Source organism: Buceros rhinoceros, unplaced genomic scaffold, assembly GCF_000710305.1.
Source record: "Buceros rhinoceros silvestris isolate BGI_N320 unplaced genomic scaffold, ASM71030v1 scaffold1045, whole genome shotgun sequence".
NCBI classification, from domain to species: domain Eukaryota; kingdom Metazoa; phylum Chordata; class Aves; order Bucerotiformes; family Bucerotidae; genus Buceros; species Buceros rhinoceros.
In genome coordinates this window covers 1-10,213 of record NW_010413231.1, presented here as the reverse complement: position 1 = coordinate 10,213, position 10,213 = coordinate 1, and the positions used below count along the sequence as shown (strand labels likewise).

The window sequence follows — 10,213 nt, the reverse complement described above, 5'->3', positions numbered from 1 at the left end:
TAATTTAAATAGTTGAACTCTGCAGAACTCCACAATCATAAAATTTAAATTTTTAACTTAGGCCAGATGACTGTATCAGTATTTCAGAAAAAAAGGGATGAGTCAGTAAGAAGAAAGAATGACTACAATTACTGAACTCAATACCTTAACACTAAAAATAGACATGACAGGAATTTTCAAGTTGTCAAAACTGAATTAGAAAAAATACTAAATATTACTTTCATTCTTTCTGCACTTTAATATTAGCATTTTGAGAATTGTTTTCCTAAAATTGTATAATAACCAACATACTACGAGATTGCAACTGGGCTTAATGTACTTGAACATGACTCGTCTAGCAATAACCTGTCCATTGTAAGACAAGAAAACGGATTTTTTTACAGAACGTTATCAAGAATCAATTTTAAAAAGCCTCTTTATTGTTTATGTATTAGAAATTAAGTATTTTAAATGAAAATTACAGGGATTTATGGCTTTTTGCATTATATTCTTCAGTGACTTACTACCTTATAAGAAGAACTTTGACTTTTTCAGGTAACATTTTATCAATATAGATTATTCTAAAATAAAGTATATATTCAACCGTAAATTTTTACCAGGGCAGCAGACTGCTTGCAACACAGGTTCCTGACAGACAAACAGCAAGCACCACTACAGACGACGCTGCTGCCAAGCATTAAAAGTAAATTGAACAGTCATCTCCTCTGCAGGAAAGAGAAAGGCGATATACCTGCAAAAAGCGACGCATCTGTGCATAGGCCAGGCACAACTCACAGATTTCACTTCAAAAAGCGATTTCAATGAGGGGAGTGTCATCCCACATTTTTAGAATGATGGTTTACTATTCCATATCCTTGCCAGACTAAAACTTGAATTTTAAACAGTCAATGGCACAGCCATCAAAAACCCCAGATTTTATAATACAGGCAGGGCTTTTATTACAGCACAAAAGCCCCTCAAAACCCAAAGCAATCAAAGTAAACCATGGCTTCTTTAACACGTGTGTTTTTGGCTTAAAATGATCTCATAAAGAAAAGCCAACTAAAGCTGGCTTAAAATAAGTTAACTGAAAGATAAAAATTTGGCACAAAAATATATTATGGCTCTATTAATAACAAAAATTACCTTCTCACTGATCACCTCTCAAACTGTTTCAAGTACTACAAGAAAGCTTTTTTCCATTTAAATGTTTCCTCAGACGTATCTGGCTAACTACCATAATATTAAGCTCTCACTTTATAAAAAATAATTCTACATTCAGTCTTACAGCTGGACTGGATTTCTGGTACACATTTTCATTTGCAGCAAGAGATGTAATTAAGCCCTCCAGTTCTCGCACCTTTCAAACTCCCAGGAGAAATTTAGGAAACTATCCTCAAATAGGAATAATGTAGCAACGATACTTAACACGTAAATATCAATTCTAACTCCTATCTGGGTTAGTCCAAGCACCAGAAACTCAGAGTATTACTTTCAACCCTCCCCATCCAAGGCCATCAGGAGTAACTCAAGAATCTATTCTACCACTTCACAAACGCAGATGGTAATTGGAACAGTATTTTTCAAGCAATTTATGAAATATCTCAGAAAATAGAAATCCTTATTAAAGACTGCAGACAGGATTTTAAGACAAAGCTAATTACTGTCATAACCATAACTGTAAATATTTTACTAAGTTACTCTGAAAATCTATCATGGTAGGAACAATTATCAACTTACCAATTCTGTAATAATGATCTAATTTATCCCACAGACTTTCCCCCTCTGGTTTTGGAAGGTTAATACTTTTAAGCGGCTCATAAATTGAACCTAGTAAAATGAAGAGAAAAAATAAAATCAAGATCAGAATTAGCTTCATAATTCTACCATTGCTAAAAATGACTGCAATATGATTTTTTTTGCTTGTTACACAAAAGCACAATTTATTGAATTTAACACAAACAAAGAAACAAAAAGTTGTAATTTCTACAATGTCAGAGAATAGATTTCTAGATATATTTTTTCTACGGTACCTAGCCACAAAAACAAGATATCCACCCGGATCTCTACTGCCTCGTAGATATTCAGCGGCAGCAAATGCTACAGAAATGTATAGTTCAATTATTGAAGACAGCTTATTAAATGTGAAGAATATTCTAGCAACATTTTCTTAGAAGTATGCTACAGGCAGAATTCCTGAAGATACGCAGAAAAACAGAAGGAAGAAGGACAAAATTTAGCCCAGATTTAACTATTACTTCCCCACTTGCCTTCCGAAATGGTGACCATGTACAACACTACCAGTCCTATCCTCATTTGCACCCACAAGAAGCCTACCTGATCTCGTCCTGATTCGAAGAAGGGCTACCCCGTTCTCACAGACTACCAAGGCCCTAACAACCCATCTGACAGACAGAGCCCCCAAATTACCTATATTCCAGAGAAATACTACGTTATCAAATCCACACTTTGCCTCCTCAGTGCCCCACACATTGACTGCTTCCCTGTTTGCACTGGAAAAGTCCTTTTTCCTGATAGCTGAAAGGAGTTACCTTTCAGAGAGACATGATTTCTTCAAAATTACTGGGACAAACCATTTCCCACTTCTAAATTAAGAGTAAGTACTGCTCTCCTTCCAGAAACCACTTGGGCTTTACTTGGTGTTCCAGACAGCACCATCTCCCGCAGAGCCATTTGGTAACCGCGAGGAGGAGAATTTCCCCCTGCGGACTGGACGCTGTCCTTCTGAAAGGCTCAGAGAAACGAACGGCCAGAGAAGCCCGGCCAGCCAAGCGGTTCTGGCAGGAGGCAGCAGAGTGCTCCTATTCAAGGCGCCTCTTTCGCACTCCCCGCACATATACAAGCCTTAGACAAAAGACTGCCCACACACAGGAGGCCCACCCAAACAAAATGAATGTGTGTGCTTGGTGCGGAGACTAGAAAACGGCTCTTTCCCCTCAGGAACTCAAACCTCACCCCTCAAATTAGTATTGCTTTTGCTCTGCAATCACAGCAGTAAAAAAAAAAAATCCATCCCTCCTTGAGCAGTCTGCCATGGGTCTGTGGTGCATGGATTCTCTGGTGATATTCACCAAAACACATGAGCTTCCTCTACAACCTTTCCTTTCCTCCTTGGGAGAGGTTAGGTTACAAACAACACGTGCGTGTGGGAAAAATGCCCCATTTGAGTTGCCTAAAAAACAAAGCTAAAAGAAATGAAGTTGCTCTGTAATGGAAAAGGAAAACTTGTAATATATCACACGATTTGTATCCTCCGATTAAAAATCAACATTCTGAACCAATTTACATCAATTTTTCAAAGCAATTTTATTTTTGTACTTCTTTTTCCCTAAGAATCCACATGCATAAAAAGGTTCCTAATTTATCTTGCTATACAATTAATTCGGTTATCTTGCTAAAGCACACAATACAGTGACCCGCAGTAATAGTAACTTTGTGATTTGGGAAAAGAAGGGCAGAATACGCAGAGCAAAAAATGTTCAGTAAGTCGCTTATTGCATAAAAAGTATCAAATTTATGAGAAATATTTACTTACTAGATTTTCAAAGGCAAAATACAGATTCTTACACTTAGATTTGTTAACTGTGCAACACAAACACAGTACACTGTCTTTTGTGTGTGAAATAGGTTGAGAATGTCTGTTTCTTGCACACAGGTGACCCTAGACCCGCGCCATGAAAAACAGTTGAGTATTCGCAGGCACACACACTTAAACACACAAGTCAAAAAATTCTAAAATAAAGGTCTAAAATCAAATTCTCTAATTTACATACTTACCGGACAATCTGTGAGCCTCTGTGGCCAACAGAGAAAAAATAAAGTTATCATGAACAAACAGCATATTCTTCTATTTCAGAGCATTCAACTTTGTGCAGAAAGACAACTCAACAGAATAAAGAGCTTGAAGATGTCAAAGTACCACCAACTACAAATTCCTTTAGATGTTTGAATCCTTACTAGCAGAAATAAAGGAAAACAGCCAGAGTAGAGTGTTGATGAAACAAAAGGTGAAATTAATTCAGTAAAAGTTCAATAAATTTGACAAAATTTAAGTTTTGTGCCTTGGAAGTATTCCTTAAAATGATTCCCTCTGCAAGCAGGAGAACTGGTTTGAAAGAACAAAGTTTTCCACATAGTCTTCATTAATTCCTTATTAGCATCTACAAAGTTTCTGTTCTGCTTGAGTGTCTACAGCGTTTGGCTGGCCAAATCCTGTGGTAATTAGGTTTCACTAATATCCCAGTCTAATCAAAAGCAAGAAACAGGACAAATATGAACACAGCTGCTCCCTCCATGGGATTTTGTAGTGAGACCATAACCCCGTGGAAGCTATTTTCAGAATAGCTAAAAAAAGCCCATCTGTAATCTTTTCCAAAATCTTTTTAATACTTGATTTCAGCAAGACTAAAACCTGCTATAGAAAGCTATTTTCAATTGCGTGTTTAAAATAGGTTTTCAAACTGAAAAAAATGACAACAGCAAAACTGCAACACTTAAAATAATGACATATGCAAATAGTCCCCTTGAGTTCTCAGTTTCTACATTAGCATTTGGAAGAAACAGGACATTAATTTCCAATACTGTTTTTCATAAATATCTCATTTCATTATAACCATACAATGGAAGTTTTATGTTAGGTAAATAAGTATGTAGTTTAGGAAGGAATATAAAAAAGTATTTTGTTGATTTAGTATTTTTTCAGCTGTGCACCAGTTTAACAACTCCACACAAAATTTAAGCAGGGTACATGGCACTTCAGGATTTCTTCCACAATGAAGCATGCTTTCCTCACATCAGGAGTGGAGAGCTGTAAGTCAGCAACTACTTCAAAATCATTAAAAAAGATAGAAAATCAAAGTGTTGCTTCCTGCATCAATATATTTAATGTCTGATAAGACAACACTAAAAATCTTTCTCCCAAGTCCAATTAAATCTGTTTGTCTTCAGATGTTGCACTAACTAAATACACTATATCCATATTTGAATGAAAATTAATGTCCTTTCATTTCCTGCCACTTACAGGTTCCAGACTACTATGATTTCATCACGCTTCAAGTTGAAGAATTACTAAAAAGGATAGTAATTTATTTTCAAAATACCAGAGAATAGGAAGAGATCTGAAACAGCCCCGTAATTGATAACAGAGACATCAATTCCTGTGTAGAACTGAAGTAATAAACAGGTATTTCTGACCCAGCTAAGACACGGAAACCATAAGAAAACATTATCCAGCAGATGAAACTCAAAATGTACCATTCCAGGAAAAAATTACTTTTGTGAAAAGATTCACTCCTGAACAAAATTGAAGGAAATTAAGGGAAGTTCTCCGAGGGCTATTAGCAGCGTAAATACTTATGTATATACAACTTCTGGTGGCTGAGAATATTATGTCATCCTGATGTTAAAGTACTTTGCCATCCACTTCATTTTTATTGCAGTTATACTTGAGATTAGCATTAATTGCTCTTCAGGGAAGAGCTACAAACTGCCTAGGTGTTTAGATTTAAGCGCTATGGCCAACATTTTGAAACCTGGGTCCAAAATTCGAATATACAGAAGCTCTGAACACCCACATCTCCTTGAAGATGCCAGTAATTGCAGTTATTAAAGAAAATAGGCATCAGAATGGAATTCTGGACCTAGTCTATGGAAAAAGATTTGCATATTTCAACAAGTATTGAGTACTCAATTTTTTCAGAGTACAGAATTAAAAAACCCCTAACCACCAAACTCGCATCTCCCCAAAGTTCAATCACAAATAAATGGAAGCAATGTGGCAAGAATTTTATTTCCAACTTCATGTGTCACAACAACAAAAGAAAATGCTTACTTGCGTAATTAATTCAGCACAGACCAAACAAAAAAGAGCTGAGAATACCAGATTTCTTTCTATATTTGATGAGAATAAAAACTGACCAGGGTCCTTTAACGCGACACTATTTATGGATGTAATGCAACACTTGAGACACAAACAAGTGCTGGATCTCAGATCACAGTAACTTTCATTACCCAATATTAGTATGGGCAGTAACATCTTCACATTACAGAAGACATTTGGACCAGAGATTTTATTCCTTCACACAGCAAAGTTTAAGAAATGGTATCATACGAACAAAACATATCTTCCCAACATCACACTTCCTTTCCCTTGACCTTCTCCTGCAACTTCTGCTGGGCTCAGACTTAACAGAGTACTGGATAGGAACACTGCTGGATACAACCGAGTTTATTCTAATAGTTGTCTGTCATGAAATACATATGCTTAAGTACTTACACTTGAGCAAGGTGATTATCAGAAAATAATTTTCAGAAGCACTTTCGCTAAAAGGAAAATTCACTTCTTATATCTGAACTCCAATTCCATGAACTTCCATGTACCAACTGCGCTGTTGCTGGTGGAGATTTTTAATCGCTACATACAGGAAAAAATTTAGACCTCACACCTGACCCTGCTTTGCGCAAGAGGCTGGAGAAGACGACCGCCTAACATCCCTTCCAAACGGAACTGTTCTACAATTCAGTGAAAACACGGTAATGAAACCACAGGAGAGGGACTGGGGGAGAAGGGACGTATAAGGTATTCCTCTACCAGAATATCAGGAGTAATCGCAAGGTACAAAGTGTTACCTAGGTTGAGTGAAAAACAGGTAAAAAACAGTAAAATCTTTCATAAAAATAGTAAAATAGTTTGATTTAGATCATTTTAGTGACAAAACTTTTGAACTATCATTTATCAAGAAAACCCATGTGTTAAGACTGTGCATATAATTCAACAAGAATTTCATGGAAAAAGAAAAATATGTATCAATTTATTCTATCCTTTTTCTATTTCCTGATCATCTGAAGTGATTTCTCTCTACAGTATATTATACTTTACAGAAATTACTGATTTTAGGATTTGCAGTAACTCACACTACACAGAAGTTACTTAACATCAGAAACAAATCATCATGCCAGTAAAAGGGAACTTCACATAAGCAAAATATACCAAAATGCCGAAGTCTGCCACAAAAGCCTTGTAAATGCACGGCAGGAAACCATTCAGGACACTCATTGCCATTTCTGAGAACTCAAAACTACTAAAAATGTTCATTTTGCATTGTAACAACAAAACCATCAAGTATCAATACAATAACTAGGAAAGACTAAAATTTTTATTACAATGTCAACACTTCACACGTCCTTTGATATTAAGGGAGGCAAACAGCAGTGCCACAGGCAGGGCAGGTAGTTCAAGTTCAAGCTGTGCAAGAGACAGCTGAAATCCCCTTCCTTACCTAGTTACTCACTAGCACTTGTACTGCCTCTGTGTTTCATCCACCACAGACTAAAGGAGAGTCCTGTGGAGTTCTCCCCAGATGGGCGAGCTTCACCTATGGACACATTTATTCCAGCCAAACTCTTCTCAAAACATATTGAGCTAAATCAGTAACAATCTTGACAACTTCATATATTCTGTTGTACCTAAAGAGAAGCTGTGCCAGGGGGCTTTCTGCTTCCCCTTAATTTCCAAAAGCCAAGCTTCGGCACAATGACTGACTTAGTGGAAATTATACTTCTTTTGTCTAAACCAGTCACATCGAGGGTTTTGAGGAGTTAATTCTAAACACCGTTCTTACTGTGTCTTTCACATGACCATTATCTTAAGAAGAGTAATTTCAGTTCAGAAATTGTTACACTGACTTACGAGAACTCAAAACACAAACAAAATAGGAAGGTCTGAACAGTAAATGTCAGTCTAAGTAGATCCCAATTGTCAGAAGTTTTCACTGAAAGACCTTAAATTTTTAAATACTGATGGACAGTGCTAAAAAACTGCTAGTACAAAACGCTGCATGAAACACAAAACACAGTATTTTTGTTGAGTTAAATAGCCACAAACAGAAACAAAACACAGAACTGCACACTTACCAAATTTTAAAAAAGCATGCGCAGAGGACGTTCTGTCATCATCCAGACTGGCCATTTCAAATTGGTGCAGCTAATCACAAACGTCTCAGGCTAAGCTACAGTAATTTTCAAAACTGTTTAGTAAATGTTAAAAGGCAACCAGCATTAAATTAAGTGAAAGCAATGTTAGTGGGGTTATTAACATGCGAGTGCACGGCACAGAGGGTAGTAAAGTTTCATTACATTTTATTCTTCCCTCTTCTACCCTAAAAATCGGTTTTATTTTGCTTTTACTGTCATAAAACTTATCTGAACAAAATGACACAGTCTACACAATGTCCATCGTTTGGACATTAGACAGTAGCTCTGTTATGCAACAGGCAATTTGCTACTGACATATAAAGTGCTGAGTAAAATCTACTTGATATATTTCAAGATTAAATAAAAATACTGATTTACATAGTATATATAAACGCGTTAAGTAATAGTAAGCACAGAGAGCTAAAATTCTGCTTATGTATAGTGCTGCTGTTATCCCGTGTGGAATTAACACTAGGAGATTTTTCCAGTCATATATATTGCTTATTGTGTTGAGTATCTCAGTGATTCGAAGTAGAACTTCTCTCAGTTTGGACTGTAGAATATGAAAATACCATTTGTAACTATGATGACAAATTTTTTCAAATCTTTAAAGAAGTTTATGTTTTTTAAAGCAACCTAAATTTCGGTGGTTGCAGAGCACTTCTGTAATCTGCTCCTAACAGTTAATTATCACACTAGCAACGAATGAAACAGTATTTTATTGCTCAAGGAAGGGAAAGAAAGTCTTCTCAATATAATTTGGGTTTACTAGCAAAAATGTAATTCATAATTTAATCTACATAAACATGAAGATATGGATTGCATCCAACAGAACAGGGTCTTAAATGACACTTTGTTATTAGCTACAAAACGTGAATCACTCGTGCACGTATGCCTGTACTCCTTGTTTACTACATCTTACTCCAAGCATCAAACTAAAAAACCCAACCAAACAAACAGTAGTGCTTGTAAGCTGGGACTCTGGAGCGTGGACCACAGCCAATTCAGAACAGTATGGGGGAGTTTCAGTCATTTTCAATGACTAAACCAACCACGTCTCCTCCTGACAGTGCCCGACAGGCACTACAAAAGCTCTGAAGTTATACCAATTTCACCACACTTATAAAGATGCAGAGGTAAATTTGAGAAACAAAACCAAGATTTTCAATTTTAGATAAAAATGTTACCCGAAAGATTATGTATAAAATTTTACCTTTAAATCAACTTTTTTATCAGAAAAGCATTTCAACTAAAATCATCCTTATTTCTTGAGTAAATAAGTTTCTTCAGCTGCTATATAAATGACAGGAAAAGAAGGAAGTGAACTACAATAATCTGCCACTGCCACAGAAGACTTTCTTGTACACTACACAAAAAAATAGAAGGCAGCGGCAGTGAAGAAAACCTCAGGCATCTCCAGCCATCCAAATGCCTCCTGCAGTCGCAGGGCCTGAATCTGCACGGGACTCCCAAAGGATTCGTGCTGCCTTGGGACTGCGGGGTCACACACCCCACACGGGCAGGTTCCAGAATTCATTTTGTAGAGCTCTATGGTGACATTTCCAAATCAATTTTCAGATAAAAGTACCTTACAATCATAATTGGCCACAAAGTAACAACTCATTTACTGGACAGCCCTAATCTTAGTATTTTGCAAATTACTATACATAAGTAGAATTTTTAAAGCCATGTGGATCAGTCCGGTCTTCAAACACCCAATTCTCTTTCTGAGGACCCTCACAAAGCCCCGTGTTCTTGTCACACTGTCTGATCGGTCAGGCCCGTAACAGAACCCATCGAAAACGCAAATAAGGAAAGAACGAGTGAGCTTTACAAGCACATATGACATATTAATAAACACCACAGGGACAATTTGCAAAACTGTTTCCATTACAACACAAGTAAAGCCTGCTAAGATCGTATTTTAAATAATTTAAAAACCGGTGGTTTTCGACTTTGGAAACTCAAGCCACCCCAGTAAACATCACCCTTTCACTCAGGCCTGAATGTAGCTGCCTCGCAGTCCCAGTTCAGAACAAGAAATTCTCACGTTAGAACAAATTATCTGTAATCCAAGAGAAACCTGGCAAAAGCTGGTACTTCTGGGTAAGTGCCTGCAATTTTAAACAGCTTCATAAACTGCTGCAGCACTGCCGGGAGCAGCCCCTTTCAAATCGCCCCTGTGCGTGCCCCGAGGCTCTGCCTGGCCACGGACACCCGGGGGAGAGCACGGCGCGACGGG

At 37.1% G+C, this 10,213-nt stretch overlaps 1 protein-coding gene across 2 annotated transcripts in view; it reads right to left on the bottom strand.

Annotated features, from left to right (window-relative positions):
• PHKB (phosphorylase kinase, beta) overlaps positions 1-8,033 on the bottom strand; it is a 70,557-nt gene extending 62,524 nt beyond the window's left edge. For both annotated transcript variants that reach the window (XM_010136638.1, XM_010136637.1), the window contains exons 1-2: positions 7,912-8,033; positions 1,720-1,809 (exon numbers count right to left, since the gene is read on the bottom strand). In XM_010136638.1, the coding sequence (XP_010134940.1) occupies positions 1,720-1,809; positions 7,912-7,966 (145 nt within the window). In that variant the 5' untranslated portion in view covers positions 7,967-8,033. The remainder of the gene's footprint in view (positions 1-1,719; positions 1,810-7,911) is intronic.
• Between the last annotated feature and the right edge of the window lie 2,180 nt (positions 8,034-10,213).